The sequence below is a fragment of the Pocillopora verrucosa genome, chromosome 14 (genome assembly GCF_036669915.1).
Source record: "Pocillopora verrucosa isolate sample1 chromosome 14, ASM3666991v2, whole genome shotgun sequence".
Classification (NCBI taxonomy): Eukaryota; Metazoa; Cnidaria; class Anthozoa; order Scleractinia; family Pocilloporidae; genus Pocillopora; species Pocillopora verrucosa.
The window spans coordinates 1,956,457-1,977,192 of NC_089325.1; the positions used below are offsets into that span (position 1 = coordinate 1,956,457).

At 38.8% G+C, this 20,736-nt stretch overlaps 3 protein-coding genes and 1 non-coding gene across 4 annotated transcripts; 2 read left to right on the top strand and 2 right to left on the bottom strand.

Moving 5' to 3' along the window:
* The first annotated feature begins 656 nt into the window (after positions 1 to 656).
* On the top strand, positions 657 to 3,310 carry LOC131779627 (protein Wnt-8b-like). The gene is made up of 5 exons (XM_059096190.2): positions 657 to 733; positions 1,272 to 1,311; positions 1,783 to 1,939; positions 2,371 to 2,639; positions 2,840 to 3,310. The coding sequence occupies exons 1-5, from the start codon at positions 657 to 659 to the stop codon at positions 3,308 to 3,310; spliced, it is 1,014 nt and encodes a 337-aa protein (XP_058952173.2).
* A 716-nt stretch (positions 3,311 to 4,026) lies between these two features.
* Positions 4,027 to 4,100, top strand: Trnan-guu (transfer RNA asparagine (anticodon GUU)). The gene has a single exon. It is a non-coding gene; the product is annotated as a tRNA-Asn (tRNA).
* A 1,114-nt stretch (positions 4,101 to 5,214) lies between these two features.
* On the bottom strand, positions 5,215 to 20,287 carry LOC131779645 (uncharacterized). Its single transcript, XM_066161440.1, has 5 exons — positions 20,080 to 20,287; positions 18,767 to 18,827; positions 13,062 to 13,691; positions 10,540 to 11,461; positions 5,215 to 7,128 (listed from the first exon to the last, which is right to left on the bottom strand). Exons 3-5 carry the CDS (start codon positions 13,648 to 13,650, stop codon positions 5,979 to 5,981), a joined length of 2,661 nt encoding a protein of 886 aa, XP_066017537.1. The 5' UTR covers positions 13,651 to 13,691; positions 18,767 to 18,827; positions 20,080 to 20,287; the 3' UTR covers positions 5,215 to 5,978.
* LOC131777028 (uncharacterized) lies at positions 7,093 to 10,435 on the bottom strand. The gene has a single exon (XM_059093244.2). The coding sequence runs from the start codon at positions 10,432 to 10,434 to the stop codon at positions 7,234 to 7,236; it is 3,201 nt and encodes a 1,066-aa protein (XP_058949227.2). The 5' UTR covers position 10,435; the 3' UTR covers positions 7,093 to 7,233.
* Positions 20,288 to 20,736: the final 449 nt, after the last annotated feature.

The following is a 20,736-nucleotide window of genomic DNA, read 5'->3' on the forward strand; positions in this document are numbered from 1 at the left end:
ATGATCTAGTTTCGCGCACAAATTTTGGAAAAAAACGTGCGTCACGTGTACTCTGAACAGTCTTTTACACATCGCGAATTTTAAAGGGAAAGCTTCAAATCTGACTATAACTTGCCCTCCTGTATAACTCCAGCGCTGCGTACTTATTTTGGGCTTAATTATGCGTCACGCGTAAACACTTTTCTAGCCTCTTATACGTACTCTATCAACCCTTACTTCGAGGAAATTTGAGTTTTTTTGCTTCTGACTCACGCACAGTAAAGAAGCTTGTCAGAGGTGAACAGTAGGTTATCGACCCCGCCACAGACGTGCTCTTTGAAAAGGATTCCTTAAAATAGTATAGACAGCAGCACTTAGAAAAAAAACTGATGAGTTTATGTTATCGAAATTATTTCTTTGTCGTTTCGAATTGAGAATAAGCTGAAGTTGCTGTTGTTTTCCGTTTTATTGTTAGGAAAAGTCTCGCCTCCATAATCAAACTAAAATATCACACCTAGTCTCGCGTGTATGCTTCTGATTCAATCTTTTGTTCGCGTGTTTAATTAATGGGCGTGTTTCTGCATATTCGTATTAAGTGTCACTAGTATATAAGACTCCCCTAAAAATCATCACAGGATCTGAACTCGCAACAAGCGTAGGTTGAGAAACGTTTAATCATGAATCTCTTTCTTGTGTCATTGGTGGTTCTGTTATTTTTGGATCTTTCCCTGCAAGAACGCAGCAAAACTATAAAGTAAGTCTCCATTTACATTTCATTTTCAAACAGAGTGAGCAGCCATACGCTCTGCGAAGAGTTTACGCTGAAAACGCGTGAAAAGTGAACAACTTATGCTCTACCCCATTCACACTAAACGAAAACAGGTTTCATAGATGTTTTGGCAAACACAGTTTGAAATTGTACCCTTGATAGAGGCTACTTACAACGCAGTTTATCTACTTCCAATTTAGAACGAAGAAAACAAAAATTAGAGGCTACTTAGATATGTTTTGCTGGTGTTATTTTCGTTGCAATTTTTGTCCATGAATTTATAACATAGTGATGCTTAACTAGGCAAAACGTAGTTCGCAAGTTAGAAAAGATCAGAATCGAAAGAAATGAAGAAATAGACATTGAAAACAAAGTTTTCACTGTAAAGAGTCTTAACAGTTTATCTCCAAATAACAAAATTTAAGATCAAGTTCTTCAACCGCAGAGCATAGAGTTCAAGATATGCTATCTTCTATGTATCGAAAGAACCATGTCATCTAACTAGATATTTGTTGCGTTTCAGGTCAGACAGTATCAGGGAAAGCAGTTTTCTTCGACAGAGGGTATGTGGATGATAAAATGATTATGATAATCGTAATAGAGTTAAGGCTGTAAAGTTAATTTCACTATCGGAATGAGTTCAATAGACTTGCGTTTTGCGCCTAATTTTTTTTCGCTGGTATGTGATGAGTATCAATGGTTGCGATTTTTTTACGTGCGTACCATGGTGGATGCATTTTTCACGTGAATTATTAAAAGATAACGACATGATTCCTCGTGAAATTTGGTGTACATCAGCACTTGTAAATTTTTTAATGACTACCAAAAGCCACCCACCCTACGGGCTCAAGCAATTTTTTCGTCCTTGGATAATTTACTTTATAGACAAATTGCAATCGAAATCATGTTGTTATACGAATAAATTGTTATGATGACTTACAGTACGTGGATTTTCTACCTGTTCATGGCTTTTGTGAAGCCAGGCGGTAAAACAACACGCAATGCACTTATTTTTGCAATCATTTATTTTTTAGAGTTACAATTTGCTATGGAGTATTGTCAAGGAGGGAGGTTATCGTGGACTGGCAGAGTGCCAAACGTTATTTCAGAACGAGATTTGGAACTGTTCATTGCACGACAAGAATGTATTTCAGAAGTTACCCATCTTTTTTAAAAGAACTTTGCCCCAAGGTAAGTTGAGTTTGAACTTTGTTTACATTGTAAGCAATGCCCATGCGGTACTTACGTATTTAATAGCTTGAGATTAAGTCTGATCTGGACCGCGCCATTTTTGCTAAGAAACGCCTCGAATTTTCACCCGAGTTCTTGTAGAAGCTTTTTAAAGATCCTGTCAGCAAAATCCAGTAGAGCAAATTCAAAATGTCTTTTTTTATTGCTCTGTAATGAAGAATTTGGAATTCGGAATTCCTTACCCAGTAAAAATAGGCATTTTCAACTTTTTTCTTGAAAGACGTTGTAACACATTATGAAACACGCCGTCTACGTGAATCACACACACATATATATATATATATCAAAGCTGTCTGTTTAAAGAATATCTTGTGTTTCATGACCGTGCTCCGTGGACGCTCTTCCTTACCCACTTCTCTTTTTCATTGCAGCAACTCGAGAAACAGCTTTCCTTCACGCCATTAGTGCAGCTGCTATTACTCACGAACTAACTGTGCAGTGCAGACAGAACAGAATACCCGGATGCAGGTGCGGAAAAACAAGAAAACAACAAAAAGGAAAGAGCGACTGGCAGTGGGGAGGATGCAGTGACGACATCAAGTTCGGAGAGAAGGAAACGAGACGGTTTATTGACAAACTGGAGAAAGGAAACGACGCTCGTACAGCGTTCAACCTGCACAATAATCAAGTAGGAAGAAAGGTAGTTTTTTTATAATTTTTTTTCTGTTTCTTTATCTGTAAAAAATGTTAACTCAAATCTTGTTATCATCACTGTGCTATGATTGTATGCCAAACCTCTTTTTTTTTCAAAAATTGACGGAAAAGCAAATTTATTCGGGATGTTTATTGTCATGAATGTAACCGAGAATTGATGTTCCTTTTTTCATTCATCCAATTTAGGTGGTCCGCTCAAAGCTGAGAAAAGAGTGTAGATGCCATGGCGTTACCGGAAGCTGTACCATGAAAACCTGCTGGAAAGAACTGGCTCTTTTTAACGTGGTTGGACAGGAGCTAAAAAGAAAATACCGCTCAGCCATTCGGGTGTCATTCATTAATAGCAAACTTCACAGACGAGACAACAACCGTGACAGACTGGTGACCAGGAAACAGAAGAAATTGGTTTATCTTAACTCGTCCCCAGACTTCTGCGTGCGTAATTCGACCGCGGGCTTACCTGGATTGCGAGGAAGGACATGCGTAAGTGACCTTGAATCCGAAGATGAGTGCAGATCGCTATGTAATTCTTGTAATCTGCCGCATCGGACAGCAGAACGTTACAGGCAGGTCAAATGTAGATGTAAGTTCGTGTGGTGCTGTACTGTTAAATGCGAATTATGTACCAAAAAGTATTCCCTCACAACTTGTGGATGAAAAAGGATTGACAACGTGCTCGTTTTGAAATCTACATATAGCACTGCGTGTACATGGTTTTCTTTGTTACTGTTTGTGTTATTGCACACAGGCAAAATATCAAGCCGTTAATTTACAATAGTGATGTGTGAATTGTATAGTAATCGATCGATCGCGGAGTATTGTTAATTGGCCCGTGAAAATAAGTTTTCTGAAGCAATAAAGATGTTGTAGATTTACTCGAGATTTTTGATTGTTTTTGGCGAATACTGGGAGGGAATTTAAATTTTAAATCTACAACAGAAGGACAGAAGCCTTGTTGAGATTCATATATTATTCAATCCTCAACTGAGTCGAAGTGAAGAACAAACGTACGGCCACCAATCTCGATGACTTTCAAAGACTTCGCGACAAAAAAAGGAGCCATTTTGTATTCCCCTTTTAATCATTTCACACCTAGATATCTCGGTTCGTTTGATATGATTATTTCTCGAATCCCGCTCCTCAAAATCGCAGATTCCCGAGTCCCGCTTATTATAACCATCCCGCATCCCGCTCCCCTCTTATTGTAAATTCCCGGATCCCGGCCTTTAAATTAGCCATATCCCGGATCCCGAAAAGACCAATTATGGACCCTCATACAAATGTGGTGAGGATTACCAAAGAAAACCCTGCAAGTGTTAGCGCACAGCTGCTAAGAGAATTTCTCAGTTCAGCGTAGCGTTCAGTGGTAACGAGTCTCCGTGGCGCAATCGGTTAGCGCGTTCGGCTGTTAACCGAAAGGTTGGTGGTTCAAGCCCACCCGGGGACGAATTTTTGTCAGGCCTCAATGGTGAAAGCCTATTAGATCCTGTAAAGAGCACTTGACAAAGGTCATTATCATTTTTGTAGTCGACTCTGAATCCTTTTAATCCTTTTGCCTGCCTCTCCCCCTTTTTTCTTGGTCATCTAAAATTCGTAAGAGCACCTTTATTTCTATGAACACGTGCACTTGACAAGTATTTTGTTTCACAGATAGATGTGTGAACTCGATTTTATCACTAGGACTCGATAGGGTATGGATGTCTGAGCAATACGAATAACCCTCGAAAAATCGAGAAGTAATTCATTTGAACTTATTTCACATAAGGCTGGTTTTCATTTGCGACAAAGTCAGAGTTGGTTAAGGCGATATGATTCAAAGAAAATCAAACTTATGGAATCAGAAGAAATGTGGTCCCCTACCATCCAGTGAAAACTGGATTGTCGGATTGAAAGCGATCGGATGGCATGAGTACTCGAATTTTGATTGGTTTATTTTTTCACCTCTGCCTGCGACTCCGACAATTCAGTTTTCACTGGATCATAAGCTTTGGAGTCATGAGGGGAATCGGAAGTAAATGAACAGTTCCGACTTTTCTGACACCGATTCCAGTCAGCTTATGATACCGTTTACGACTGCGATTTTCACTTTGTCGATGGCGCTCTTTCGACTGAGACTATGAGTAAGACTGTGGTGTAAGCCTCCTTGAACTTGATAGACTGAGACTATGAGTAAGACTGTGGTGTAAGCCCCCCTGAACTTGATAGTGACTTTATTCGGAAAATCAGAACAACTCAAGACCTCACGACAGAACATAACACTGTTTTAGACCAAAGGCCGTTAAAAATCATGATCCAAATAAAATATCTACCTCGAAAAAAAAAACTACTGATTGCCACCCTTTGTCTTTGTGATCCGTGTCAAAGTGGAAGATTTCAAGCAAATTCGATCGCAACAGCAAAACTGAACTGAATAACGCCAATTTGAGTCTGACGCCAGGCAAGAGAAAATTAGGTGCGCATAAAGTTGTGGCGCATTTTATACATGTTACCGACACAAAAGCATTTCCATACTAGATCTGATCATTTTTTACTTTATTACAATGTATGTAACCTTTAAATAAAAAAATAAAATTCGAGATTTCTAATCAGGATGCACATTGTTGTATTTTTCTTGAAAATTTTCATGAACAGGCCCGAAGTGTCGTTTTATTTTAAAATGAAATAAAATCGTGAAACCAAAGAGTGATACAATCATATACAGAAACAAACGAAACGCTATGGATTCAGAAAGAGATCGAAATAAAAGTGCTTCTCTGGATTTCTGTTTAGTAAGTCTACAAATTGATTTCGTGCACATGGGCGTTTTGCTTCAGAACTGAAAAAGACCGACCTTCGCTTACGCAGTTGCATGATTTGGAGGTTACAATCTACCATTGAAAGTTATTAATTCAACCCCTATTTTAAACGATGAGATATTGTTATGCTCCTCTAAATAAGAAGTGATAATATCCGTATTGTTGGTGCCTTTTGTGATTGAAATTAAAATAGCTATTTTCTATCGATCTTGAAATCTTTTCCTGTTTAAATTTTTACACTTGTCGTCTAGTAATTCATCTAAATCGAATGGGTCGCACTGCCGGCAAGGAAAATCAGGGCTCTTTGAAGTATTCATATCATATAGATGGATGAATTCTTCACCGTTTAGAAGGTTTTATTCAAAACTGAAAAGAAGACGGTCTCTCACGTTCTGCAAGTTTGGTATATTTGATTGAGCTTTCGATAGCTTTGGTGGCAGTTTTGTAGGGAAGACATTTTTATAATTTCCCGCCAAATGAGGTTTTCACAATGCGCGCGACCCTGCTTGCTTAAGCATTGTGAATGGCGTTCATTGGTGACCACTACGACGAGAACGTGGATTGCCACAGAGGAATATCATGGCGATCCTACGGGCAATTCTGATGGTAATCCTGGTGGGGGGTCTAAGGGCCATATCTAAGGACCATTCTTGAGGCGATCCTAAGGGTGCTCCTGAGAGCGATCCTGAGGGTGATCCTGAGGACGATACTAAGTGCGATCCTGAGGGAAATCCTGAGGGCAACTCTGAGCGCAATCCTGCGGACGATCCTGAGAGCAATCCTGAGGGTGATCCTGAGGGCAATCCTGAGGACGATCCTGAGAGCAATCCTGAGGGTGATCTTGAGGACGACTCTAAGTGCGATCTTGAGGGCAATCCTGAGGGCAATCTTGAGGGCAATCCTGAGGGCGATCCTGAGAGAAATCTTGAGGGAGATCGAGAGCGCAATCTTACGGGTGCGCTTTTGCTTTTTTCAATTTTTAGTTCTTTTCTACCTAGACCCTTGTCGTAGTCGACATCAAGCAACGCTAATAATCCACGACGGTTTTCTAAAGTTTGCGATAGCCCTTTTATGGTGCGAGAGACTTCGAACACAATTTCTCTAGAACCGCTTTCCATCAATGCTGCTACTTTCTCAGCCGATGAGTCATCCAGTGTGGCTCTAAGTTGTTGTTCGACATGTCGCTTCAATGCCAACCAATGGCGAATAATGGAGAAAACAGACTTATCTGTTGCTGATTCACCAGGTGATTGAGCGGCCTTCTTTAATAACTGAAATGTTGTGTACACTGCTTTTTCGACTTCTTCTGATGTTATTGTACCACGAATAACCTCCTGCACTAGGCGATGTACTTTCATGCATCCAGCAGACTTCCTCTGGAAAAGTGAAAACTTGGTCAAAACTTCTACTATATGGTTATTCGTGAAGGGGAGTTCTATTTTGTTTTTAGATACAACGTCAGAGGAAAGCATCTCTGCATTGATGAGTCCTTCATAGATTTCATCTGGATCAAGGAAAGCAGCTGCATGTACGAACCTGGTTGCAATTTCTCCACATTTTGAGTTCCTTACGTACTCAAAGTTCAGTAACCATGTAGTGTGGACTGAAAGACGATTCAAGGAGTCATACTCCCTCGAGGGATTTGCCCGATGCTCGCTTAGCAGCTTTAATTTTAATCTTCTAATTTTAATCTTTATTAAGTCATAAGATAAATAATCACATATCCTATGTTACAACATTAAAAGAAGGTATATATATAAATTACAGAGAAAATCAAGATAAAAATTATAAGACTAGATTATGTTTAAAAATTAAGCGATTAACAAACGTGTTTTTGAACCTATCAGTGTTTATTTTAGGATGGTGACTTGTCTCTTTCCTCAGATTGTACTTGGTTAATTTCTTTTTTGGCATTATAGCTCTTAAAGGGTGTATTGTATTATTAAAAACATTCTTGAAGATACGCGTGTCCTGTTGAACTAACAATTCATAAACATTAATGTGATCGGATGTATACTTGCGCTTATAACATCGATCTAAGAAACATTGGATTGTTGTTAATTCGGAATTTACAGCGCCAAATACGGACAGCCCGTATAATATATTTGGTAGAACCAGATTTAGAAACAGATGGTCTATTTCGGCCTGATTGTACCCTTCTTTCCTTAAAGATCTTAAAATGAACAGGCACTTGTTTGCTTTAATTAGTTTTTCCCGAATATGTGTTATGAACCTACTGTCTTCCTGAAATGTTACCCCTAAAATAGTAAGCTCTTTTGTCTGTGGTATTCCAGACACCATCGGAAACTCTATTGTACAACCTTTCTTGCGGAAAATGATTTCCTTGCACTTAGATGGATTGCTACACATACCATTACTTCTAGACCACTGGGAAAACTGATTAATCAGTGCGATAGAATTGTCATTATCACCTATCACAGGCGAGATAATGGTTGTATCATCTGCATATTTTACCAGCACGCTCTTATTGTCCAAGTGTATCTCTAAATCACTGAGAAAGACATTGAACAAGTGCGGCCCGCTGACACTTCCTTGGGTGGTACCTTTGTTGACACTTTTCCATTTTCCAATAAACCCATTTCTAATGACTCTCTGCTGCCTGTCTTCCAAAAAGCTTAGATACCAGTTAACTATAAAAGGATTTAGGGGGAGTTGCTTCAATTTGTGTGAGAGGAGATCGTGTTTCACACTATCAAAAGCCTTGCTGAAATCCATAGCGAATAGGCGTACCGCTTTGCACTCTGGGATATCAAGATATTGATTGACAGTATGTTGGATAGTCAGTAGAGCATTGGTACAGCTCCCTCCCTCTATGTATGCAAACTGTGAGATCCCAGAATGTTCATCGAAGGTCTCCCTTGCGTGTGTTCCTAAGACAGCTTTCTCAAAGCACCTTGCGATGACAGGTGTCACATTTATTCCGCGGAAGTCTGATATTCCCTTAGGTATATCAACCTTCGGCAAGGGGTACAGGTCTGACTTTTTCCAAGAGACAGGCCAGGCGTGTGTTCTAAGAGACAGATTCCAAATCCAGGTGATCACTGGAACGAATAGCTCGGCGTGGTCTTTCCATATAGTATACGGGATGCCATCTGGTCCGGTTGCTGTTTTCTTTATACGCATAAGAGAATTCAGGACTTGTCGCTCTGAGATTTCTGGGACTTCCTGATCTTCACTAATCTCCAGAGGTGTTGGCTTTCTGTAGGCGTGGTCAGTACATAGGTCACCAAAGTAGTCATTTAACGCGTTGAGTTCGTAGTGGCCAAGAGATAGAGAAATCACCGGCTTGCGGCGCTGAGATGTTTTATCCACTTTTTTCCACCAATCCCGAGTTCCAATAGAGGCGATAAAGTCCCTTCTGTTTCTGAAAATCACTTCAGAGATCCTTTTATTCATAACTTTAAGACGGTCTAGATTACTGAGTGATATGCGTGATTTGGCTCGTATCATCGATCGAACGAGCGGAGTCATCCAGCCCGGGTCTCTTGAAGACATGCGCACTGTTTTCAGAGGCATGCAGCTATCCAGGTGCCCTAGGATGGTATTTTCGAGCCTACCAACCACTTCATCGACATCAGTTTCCTGTATCATATCATCCCAGTTTTCCTTCGCCAACGCGATATACAGATCACGCTTTCTATGAGCCCTTTGGTCACGCACGTATACTTTACGGCGGATAGGTGGAAGCTTTATACCGGGTGGTAAAATAACTCCCATGTGATCCGTCTTGGAGAGCATGTGAAAGGGATAGCACTTTGAAAAGAGATCCGTGCGGTTCGTGAAACAGTTGTCCAAACAAGAATTCCCTCTGGTGGGGAAATTAACCAGAGCATTCCAACCAGACATTTCTTCGAAGCGTTTGATATCCAGTTTGTTGACATCGCCACCGCACAACACAACTGTTTGTGGATGTTTGTCTAGTATATTATCCACGGTATTTACAAGATGATTCATTAGATCGATCTCTGCATAATTAAATTTTGGGGGATGATAAACTCCACATATTACAAATCGATGTCCCTTGGGAAGTCGCAGAGTTATACAAATTAATTCATAAAGACTAGAGCGGTAAACATCCTCTACTGCAAGATTGTTCCTGATGTATATAGCAATCCCACCCTTATTGCGCATATCTCTGCCATTCCAATTTCTGTCTCTACGAAAGATGGAATAGTTCTCAATATTTACAATCGCATCCGGTTGTGCCGGTTTGAGGTGTGTTTCCGATACGACACAAACATCAATATCTTTAGATCGCAAGTCAGCCTCAAGTCCAACCGCCGCACGCACTTTGTTCTTAGTTTTTGCGAGACTGCAAATATTGATGAACATACACTTGGGAACGGCAAACTCCGAGCAATCGGTAGATGATTTAGTAGGCTCTCGAGGAATAGCTGTAAGATATCTGTTCTTAGCGGGATCTTGGAAGCGATAAGGTCTAGCAAACCGCCGGGTTTTAACAACTTCAATGGGTCGACATCTGTCGGAGTGTTGCGATGCAGAGATATTTTTAGTACTTTTCCCCAATCTTCGTAATCCCGGACCTCTGTATTTCAGAATTCCCAGGGATTTAAGGGTATCGAAAACATGAGGCGCAGGTCGGCCCGCCGAACGTCTCAGCGAAAGTAGCCTGTCACGATTGTGAGAGCAATGGATTCTGACTGACCCAATTGCAGGTTGACAAGCAGAGTCCGAGGAGTTGGAGCTCTGTTTTCGTTTACCGTGGTCATTATCCACTTCTTCAGGTCCAGGATGTGGATGGACATCCATATTAACAGTAATGTCGAGCACAACAAACTTCTCAGGGGCGGCCAGGAAGACCATGCCTCGACTGTCCCATTTCACCATAGCCCTTCTTACCCGGAGATTTCGAGACCGGGATACTCTCAGCTCAAATCTAGCCATCCAACTAATGCATCTTGATGTTAAAGATTGATTTCGATAAGCTCTTTCGACTGTTATCATAGTTATGAGGGTAAAAATATAGAAAACTGCAAGAGCTCTAAAGAGCGTGGCAGCCATATTGGCATGCATATATTATCCTCTTGAAAGAGCTTGAACCTTTCGAGCTTGTATTGTTTTAAATATTCATTAACAGTGCAGCCAAGAGATTTGATATGTGCACCAGCCTGCTCCAAGGCAAGGGGAAGACAACCAAGCTCAACAACCAGCTCATTTAGCGCATCCTCTTGGACTCCAGCATTTTCACCGCTGAAATGACTCAAAAGAAACTCTTTTGCTTCCTCGATAGAGAAAGAGGTGATTTCTACAAAACAACTTGGCTCAAGATACACACACCGACAGATCTCTTTTCTTTCACGCCTTGTTGTTATCAACATGTGACCGTTTGACTCCCTTTTCCATATTCCTCTCAAAACTTTACGCATTTTTTCAGAAAGTATTGGCTGGTCGACGTTGTCAAGAACTATCAGCCAAAGCTTTTCCTGCTTAGATATAAGCGTTAGAATTCGTGCCAGTGTAAGATCTGATGATTTTTCCATCAGTCCTAAACGTAACGCTAAGTCATTCACACAGCTTTCAAACTTCTCTTCATCTTCCATGGAGAACCAGAATACGCCTCCCTCGTATTGTGGTTTATGCTCCCAAGCGAATTGAGCTGCTAAGGTCGTTTTTCCACATCCGCCAAGACCACAAATGGCCGCCATTCTAAATTTATGGTCGTTGTTTTCTGAGAGGAGGCACCTTTCAAGCGATTCTAACTCTTTTTGTCTTCCTGTAAACCTCTTGTTTCGATCTGGCGCATCAAATACTATAGATTTATCTCTTGCTGCGGAGACACTGGAATCACTTAACATTTTATCCAGGTCTTGTCTTGTTGTTTGTTCTTCATGCTTGCTTTTGCTCAATTCATGTAATATTGCCTGAACTTTTTCAAATCCAGACTCAAACATTTCATGTACTTGATTTATATGTTCGTGCATAACACTAAGAAATGTGTCATTAAGTGGCTTACCAACGCAAAATTCTAATCCTAGGAAAAATTAGGACAAACAAAACAATTAGAAAACCGGTAATAGAGCATTCATTTTCAACGTGAGCTAAAGTCCAACGTCACTCACCATTAAAGGAAACTAGTAAAATGGAAAATTGAATAATCCTCTGAAAAGAGGGTTGATCCAAATTACGACACTAATACGCGGATTGTAAGAATCGAGTGGTTTAGCCTGACAGCTCTGACTGGACGTGGACCGACTCATCTTATGAATTCACCGTGCTGGAAAACAGAAGTTGACCACAGGCGGACAACCATATGGGATGTGAAGCCACGTAACATTCTTGACCTCTAACATTTGCTGCAACTTACAACGAACAGATTTCCTTCACCGGCGACAAAATAACAACACGACCCTCCTCCCGCCAGCGTGTAAATTTTCTCTCAGTAGTTTGGTTTCGGACCGCCTTTTCAACGACACACATGTGCACCGGTGGGAAAGGGAGTCCGGTCATACTTTTGTCGCTAGTGGTGGAAATGTGAGCGCGATTGATTGATTGCTTAATTTCGATAATTCGATATCTTCTTTCCACACCTTGTATCGATAGCAAAACTGTTAACGAAGTGGAAAAACAGAGTAGGCTTTTGGGTTGTTTAGAGAAGCGTAAATGTAATGATTTGTGGCATATATGTTGGACACCAATCGACCTTAAACATGCTTGAAAAATAGGTGGGGAGCGATAATTTAAAGTGAAAGAGGTTTGTCGGGGTTCTTGGGGATGGAAACTAGGAAGCTACACGGCTCGATGATTTAAGAAGTGTCGGTTAAAAGAAGGGGGGGGGGGGGTGGTGGGAATTATCTTTCCTATAAAAATTACTAGATCCCTCGCAGGAAAGTAAACAAGAAACTGACAGTAAATGATTACAGGAAACTGAAAGTAAACACAGGAAACTGAGAGTAAATGATCAAAAGCTGCAAATTGTAAGCTTTGTGAGGAATTATCCTCGATTACTTGAATGAAAGCGAGATCGGATGTTGCCAATTACAACGAAATTTAGAGATAAACAATTTTTTCACGTCACGTGGGCTCAAACCCATACGGTTGCTTGCCTTTGTTTTGCCAGACTAGCAGCTGGAGGAGACGAGCAGAAAGCGGGCGCGTGTGCCCACTGTTTCGAATTAAAGAAGAACTGATCTTAACTGGACGATGCTAAGCGCTATATAAGCGATTAGAATCAACGGAAATCAGCAGTTTGAGCTCCAAAGAGCTTGGGAACTAGCACGTACAAAGATCAAGCTGTCAAAGGTGCGACATCTTAGCTCAAGTCTATGCTTTCTATGTAAAGTAATACAAACTAAGAGAAAAAGGGAAGTCTCATTTAGTTTCATCGCTCTGTGTTTCACATTAAATAGTCATACTTGGTTCATACTTGGTTGACACTAAATGAAGATTTGTCGATTTTTTTCGAATTTATGTCTTCAATTTGGTTCATGAATGTCTACGTTGAGATTGCAATCCGTATCTCTTCAACAGCCAGCATATTCTATCGGCCTTAAGATACAATTTTGGTTGAGACCTCCTCGGCTAGAGGGGAATACAAAGCAATATTTCTTCAAATATGTGTAACGACATCTTACCATGCTTCCTCCACAACTGTAGCTCAGCGAGGAGCTCTGTTTTTTCTGCTGGGGCAAATCTCAGGTCTTCAACCAAGGTCTCCATTCGATCAAAACATGTACTGTATTTCACCTCCGTCCATGACGCATAGTCGCAATGGGCCCACTCATTTCGTACTTCAGATCTCACAAGTTCAGCTGACGGCGCTGCAGAGCTGAATGGTGGAGCAGAGCAAAGAACAGCCAGAGCCGCCGAGGCATCAAAAGAGGAATCAAATGCATTGAAATGTGCCATGAAAGGTTTCATGAACAACTTAGCTAATAATACTTCATCCTTTACACAATAGTCAAAGCAATGGGTGTCTCGACCCCGGGCGGTGTTGTTATTGATACTTTCGTAGTTCAGCTTCAGGGTGGTTGGTGGAATAGTCTTCAGGTGAGTCGGATAGGTTTGCTTGTCTAATCCATACTTTGCCAACAGATTCTGGTAAAATGGTTTCATTTCCTGTTGAATCTTTTTTCTGAGATACGGCATAAGAACTCTGTTAAGAACAGTGCCAACCACCAACCACCGTCGATGTTCTGTGTCTGTCTCGGGCGACGAAGCCATGCTTTGTTTCTTGCTCTCTAAGTCACAAGTTTACCTAACACCTAGAGGGAAGGTAGGCCGGGTTTAATCGACGCAAACATAAGAATAATGGTAGCTCATAACAGAAGCATATTTGGTCTCGATAATTTTGTTTGAATTGTTCTTCTTGAAAGTGTCTTCCCCTTGCAGAAGTTAGTTTGTTGGTTTTTATGTTTTTAAAACCAAGATTGTCTGTGTTATATGAGATTTTTAATAGTTTATAACTAGCCTTAATGCTATATTCGTTAAATTTAGAACTCTCTCTTTCGTCGTCTTTACTATTCTTTCCACACTTAAATAATCGAACACATCCATACTTCAAAACTCTCAGATGTTTTTAAATCCACAATTATAGAATTTTCACCATCACACATTTCACTTTTCTTACATACTTCCAAACTTCTACATTAATTTATATGAAACCTTCCTCCTTTCTTATTAATGTCCTGTTTTGTGTTCGATTGATTTATTTCAAGTTATTATCCCGTCAACACTTTCATGCATCCAAAGTATCGAATTTTCACCGCTTTTGGTAACTTTTTAACTTTTCTCCCACCACTCTAATTTAGACCTTAAATCTTTTTTTATTTCATCATTTAAAAATTTTAAAACGTCAAGATCACACTCGCACTTAGACGTGTCTCAACTCCCTCACTTCTGCTTACCCCTTCATACTTCTCCACGTCACATTTCCACAACTCTCCTCAAGTTGCTAAGTTCCATAATTGCACGCGTCCACTCCACTAAAATTTTAAGGTACAATTTTGGCCCTACCTTTTTTTTTCATTGCATTCTGACGAGCTGTTACGAGAAATGAAGAGTAAATTTTAAAAGCTTCTCAAAACAGTCTTTCAAGAATGGTTATATCGATTCAAATGGTTCGATTTTGTTTAGCACAGGCTTAAATAACCTTTGTTCGCTGGGTGGAACTTCAAATACAATTTTCACGTTGTGAAACTCTACTAAGAACTCACGAGAACTCTGAACGGTTAAGTGAGCATGAAATAGTCTTAGCTTGAGTTACGTACGCACATCACGAGAACTTGATCAAGATGTGAACTAGTTAATTATTACAAACTGAAATATGCATTCAAAAAGCTGACTGAAACCCGCCTCAAAGAATGGAGCTTACCGGTGCAGAATTCCTGTTTCGTTTATCAGCACTGTTTCAAAGCGACAAAACTATCAACTACACTGGATGACTTGACAGATCGATAAACGACGTGGTTACAGGCTTATTATTCCTGATAAATTCGATTAATGCTTTGTTGTGTAAACGGCAAATCGAAGATCACCGTAGGCGTGAGAAATTACTCGCACAAAAAGGCAGCCTTTAAGTCGAAAGTGGAAAATGTAACACCGACGAATAAATGCGTAACTTTTCAAGTGAACAACTGTCAATCATATCCAACAGTCATGCCTGAGTGAGCATTTCCTCGTCTGACTGAATTTACCAAGTTCAGTAATACTAACGGCATGCCGTTTATAAGAGAAACAGAGAGAAAATATAGCTCAACGGTGCAAACAAGAGACGGATTGTAGCAACATGGTTTTATGAAAGATACATGCAAGAAAAACTTGACTGCACTGAGACCTGATGTGTAATGGTAAAAAAGGAAAAGCCAAACAAATTAAAATGGAGGTGCGAACACCGAGGGTTCGAATTATTGAGGGCAATCTCGCGGAAATGCAGGGGATATCTCTACTGGTTCGATTTAACTCGAGGATTCAGTCAGTGAGGACCGAGAGTCGACGCTGCTATCTGACTAGCAAGTTGACACTCCCATCGAGTATTGCAGCTCCGCTAGATTTGATCTGGTAAGATTGGGGAAGCTAGAGTCAATAAAGTGACAATCTAACGAATATTCTTAACTATCATACTCGTAACCATCGTTTTCTTTAAAGAAAAATTACTAATCATCTGCCGACATGAATTGTCATCAAACTAACAAACGTAATGAACTTGTGTCACAGAAACAAAGCGTTGCTGCGTAACAGCTGAACAAAACATCTAAATTTACCGCCACATCAATTATGCAAATTTATAGTAGATTATCGATGGCTACCAATATTCTTGTCATTAAAATCCCCTTAAATGTGAATTAGTATAGGTAATCACATGATTACGAGAAGATCTAGATTTAGTGAATTTTGTAACCCTTTCATTCCCAAGCTCTCATTATGAACCCTCCCATCTTTCTCCATACAGTTCTTATGATTTTAGTTTAGAGAATTTGATATTGGATCAGCCAATAATCCCCTGATTGATATTTTTCTTAACCTACAATTGTAGGTTTATTTTTTTGTAATGTCTGTAACAGAGTTATACACAAAAATTTTGGCAACCCTTTTTAAAGAAAGTAGAGTTTCTTTTCTGCTGATAGTCAAGTACCATGTGAGGAATGTTTGTACAAATTATAAATTTAAAACTGTGCAAAATAAGTTTGTTAAGGAAATACGTTTTCAAAAAAGTGGTCTCTGAATGTAATGTCTGTAACATGGAATTGCCCATATGAGTGTTGGGACATACATAATACTAGGACACATTGTCTCTCTCTAGATCTTAACAGCAGTTATCTAACTGTCTGCTTTACATCTCTTATTATTTTATTTCTAAGAATTTGGTGTTGGATCAACTAATTATCATCATACTAATAGTTTCTTTATTCTCATTACTTGTCTGCTTTGTATTGTTTTGATATTGTTTGGAGAAATTCTGTCTTGGTCACTTGTGGGAGTGAAAGGGTTAAATTAGTTTGGTAAGCTTGAGAAATTTCCACAAGGTATTGGTAGGGTGGGGGTAACCCTGCAAACTGCATTCCTCATAATGAGATGCCCTTTAGCAGAAATTCCTTCTTAACATCCAAATTGAAGGGAGAAACTTATTAAGTACCATCTGAGTGTGAATTTCACAAATCAGCCACTTGCAACAATTTTTCATATGAAAATAGTATTAAACAGGTTCTAAATTATTCTCAACCCTTTTCTGTACAAACAGAAATTGGCAGTTAGCAACAGTTGGTCATGAGATTGATACTAGGTAAAGTTATAACCTGACTGAAATCAATCCAAGAAAACCCACAATTATTTTCCATCTGATATCACTGCAAATTTTCAGACAAATATCATTGAAGATCTAAATTTAATGAAATTCCCTCTTGACATCTAAATTAAAGGGAGAAACTTAAAATTAAGTATCACTTAAGGGTGAATTTCACAAATCAGCCATATGCAACAATTTTTAATATGACTAGTAATTGATTAACTCTTTGCTTCAGGAACTTGTGGAAAAATCATTTTTTAATTTAGTGAAAGTGAAAATTTTCAGAGTGGAGGTCGAGATTCATCACTATTTGAAAACCTCAGAATTAAGTAATTTAGTTTAGTGATGAGAGGTGCTTGACATCTGGTGAAATGAGTCATTACTGAGTACTACAAAAATCAGTTTTAAGATCAATGAGTTGTTTTCCTTTTTACTAAACTCATCAAGGAAATACAAATGAAAATTGACAATGTTCCAGAAATTTAATAGTGGTTTGAAAACCTTTTAAAGTAGAAGGCAAAGATTTGAAAATTTTTAGAGCATGACAGGAGGCTGAAGCATATTTCTGCCACACAAATCTTCCAAATTTATTCCTGTTTCAATGACAAGAGACTAAAAATGTGCATGGTGACAGATTTCAAGCAACTGTTTTTATTTCTGGCATATCGATTGGCTACATGGTATCTCTATTGATTGGCAAAATGATTGGCTAGTTAATATCTCTATCTTACGATTTTACTACAACTGTGCAATATCACAGAGGAGGACCTCTTCATTTTAGCATGCTTTTTATTTTGTAATGAAAAGTCAAAACATTAGTTTCCTTCTGGGAAATAATTTGGAATATCTGAAGAAGATTTTACACCTTCTTGTTTCTAATCAAGAGTGTATGGAAATTTTCATATTATTTGCTTCATGCTCCAAGCTAACAAAATGCAGTTTATGAAAATAGTATTAAAAAGGTTCTTTTCTAAAATATTCTCAACCTTTTTCTGTACAAACAGAAAACATAACAGCAATACCAGGTACAGTTATAACGTGACTGAAATCAATCCAAGAAAACACAATTATTTTCCATCTGATCAAAGTGCAAATTTTCAGACAAATATCATTGAAGATCTTTTGTAATCCTTTCATTCCCAGGATCTCATTATGAACTATCCTGTCTTTTTCCATACACTTCTCACTTCAGAGAATTTGGTATTGGATCAGCCAGTAATCCCCTGATTGATATTTTTCTTAATTTCTTATCACTTGTCCGCTCAGTATTGTATTGATATTGTAAGGAGAAATTCTCTCCTGATCAGCCAGTAATCCCGATTGATATTTTTCTTAATTTCTCATCACTTGTCTGCTCAGTACTGTATATATATTGTAAGGAGAAATTCTCTCCTGATCAGCCAGTAATCCCAATTGATATTTTTCTTAATTTCTCATCACTTGTCTGCTCAGTACTGTATTTATATTGTAAGGAGAAATTCTCTCCTGATCAGCCAGTAATCCCCTGATTGATATTTTTCTTAATTTCTTATCACTTGTCTGCTCAGTACTGTATTGATATTGTAAGGAGAAATTCTCTCCTGGTCAGTTTTAGGAGTTAAAGGGTTTAAAAATCTTCAGAATCAATAGCCTAAATCTATAGTTTGAGAGAAGTGCTTGCCCTTCTGTGTAACGTTTCTGTGCAAGAGATGTTACAAAGACAGGTGAGTTTCCCATATTTACAAAAAACCAATAAGTGAAGCAAATTAAAGACACAAGGATGGAAAGTTCAGACTTGAAAACTGGATGGGAAATTTTTACAGCAATATGAAATCTTAGAAAAATACAGGTAGTTGCTTAAGGATGTAATATGTCTAGAGCTAAATTAAGGGCACTTTAGGAAATTAATTTCTCTCATGCCAATCCTTCTAATTTGTAACATGTCTGAAAACTTCTTTTTGAGCAACACAAGCATAAAATGTTGACATGATATAAGTCCTATTTCATGGTATAGTTATTCATTGGTACCAGTGGGTATTAATAATCTAACTGAGGTATTAAATTGCATATCCATACCTTTCTCTTCAGCAGTAGTTGATCTCTCCATGTTTGAACAAACAGCTGCACCAAATACCTGCTGTGTTGCAATTAAAAGCCTAGTATCAGGTTTGTTTAGTAAAACACCATTAGACTAAGTTGTTGTTAATGAGCGAAGCTGTATATTACCAAAAATTGATCATATCTAGCTACAATTTGGAAAAGGTAGCCCTTTCCTTGGACTAAGAATGCTATGAGGGAGAGCCTCCTGCCTTAAACTTAACCTTTAAACTCCCAGCAGTGATTAACATGCAACTTTTCCCTATAATTTCCAAACAATTCCCAGCAAAACAGGTGATGGAAGTATTCAAAGCTCTCAGGTAGAAGTTGTCATCCTGATTGAACACCAAACTCTTGCAACTAATTTACAGGGAAATGTGTAACTGCCTTAAGGGAGAATTAACAACTAGATCTTGGGAGTTAAAGGGTCAAACACGAATACCGGTAGATGCCCTGGGACACATAGCTCAGCCACTTGTAGATGTTTTTTAGTACTGTGTAATAATTAGAACCTAGAAGTTGGATAATTCTATTTGAATGCACTGAACAACTCCAAGAAATCATACTCATAAATTTAGACACATACATGTGTTAACTTAGCTCTTGTAACTATGGTATGATTTAGATTCAGTAATAATTTGGTTTTCATACTAGTTTCAGGTGAAGATTTTACATATATGTGAAATTTACCATGTAAAAGGCATGTGATCAAAGTGTTTGGGAGGCATAAATTGTTGCCCCTTTCTCTTTTACATGCTCTTGACTAGCTCTTAGTCCTACATGCTAAAATATTGGACTCATGTGTACCCTTAGGTCAGTGACTGGAAGCAAAATTAATGGATGTTAAACTCTAGTCTTGCACCTCCCACAGAGCACCTGAGTTGAATTAAGGGAAGCCTTTGCTTAATGAAAGTAATGAAAAAAAAAACATTTACAGAGAGATGATAAACTTTAAAAGGAGTTTAAAAAAATGAAGGGTAAGGTCTAAAAAATCATTATTCACCCTCGTATGTCCTAGTGGTTGCCTGAAAGGGTTAACCTCACAGTGAAACCAATGACACTAGTTAAAGGAATACTGGTAGATGCTGTAGCTTTTACTATGCCTAAGGGGTTAAAAAAGCATATTGCAGTGGACAGTCCCATATTATGTCACCGTAAACCTCCGTAGCAATACTTAAATTTCACTCAATCATTTTTCTGGTCTCTAATTTGTTGGATACGGGTTGGGCAATAGACTGCAACAACTATATCATGCTTCACAAACCAGCCTAGCTTAATTCAATTTAACTTACCTACAGTGAGGACTTCTGACATGTGAGAATTACAGACTCGAGCCTTTGAATGTAGCTGATTGCAATGTCCTGAAAGCTTCTTAGTCGTCTTGGAAGTCTCCGTACCCCCGTTTAGTCCAGCTGTTATCGATCAAAAAAACACTGAATTGTTCAAATTAATGATAAAAGCATGAAACTTTGCCACAACACTTATAACTCTTAGACTAACATTTTCTGATATAGGGCCAATCCAAATTGAATTCTGGTGACGAGAACCACGCATGTCAGAAACTCGCTGACATAGAAACGAGGCTAAGAATAAAAGATCCTCTTTAACGACATTGCTAAGGAAAATTTTCGATAAAAGCCTTCAAACATAACAACCGAGTCATTTTCTATTCATTTGCATTTATCTTATGCCATTATGGTACTATCCTCTTTGATATTTATCGTAATGTTTGGGTGCCCTGTGGTTAAACGTTAAATATACCTGTTTACGTTATTTCCTGAATCACGATTGGTAAAACTTGTTTACCTTAAAAACATAAAGCTTATGTCTTTGGTTGATTTGACATTCACGTCCGTTACTTTAATAAAATTAACCAGCTATTATAAATAAGCTTTGATTAACAGATTTGGGATACTTGTGGTGAAGTCCTAAAATGTTCTCCTATCTAA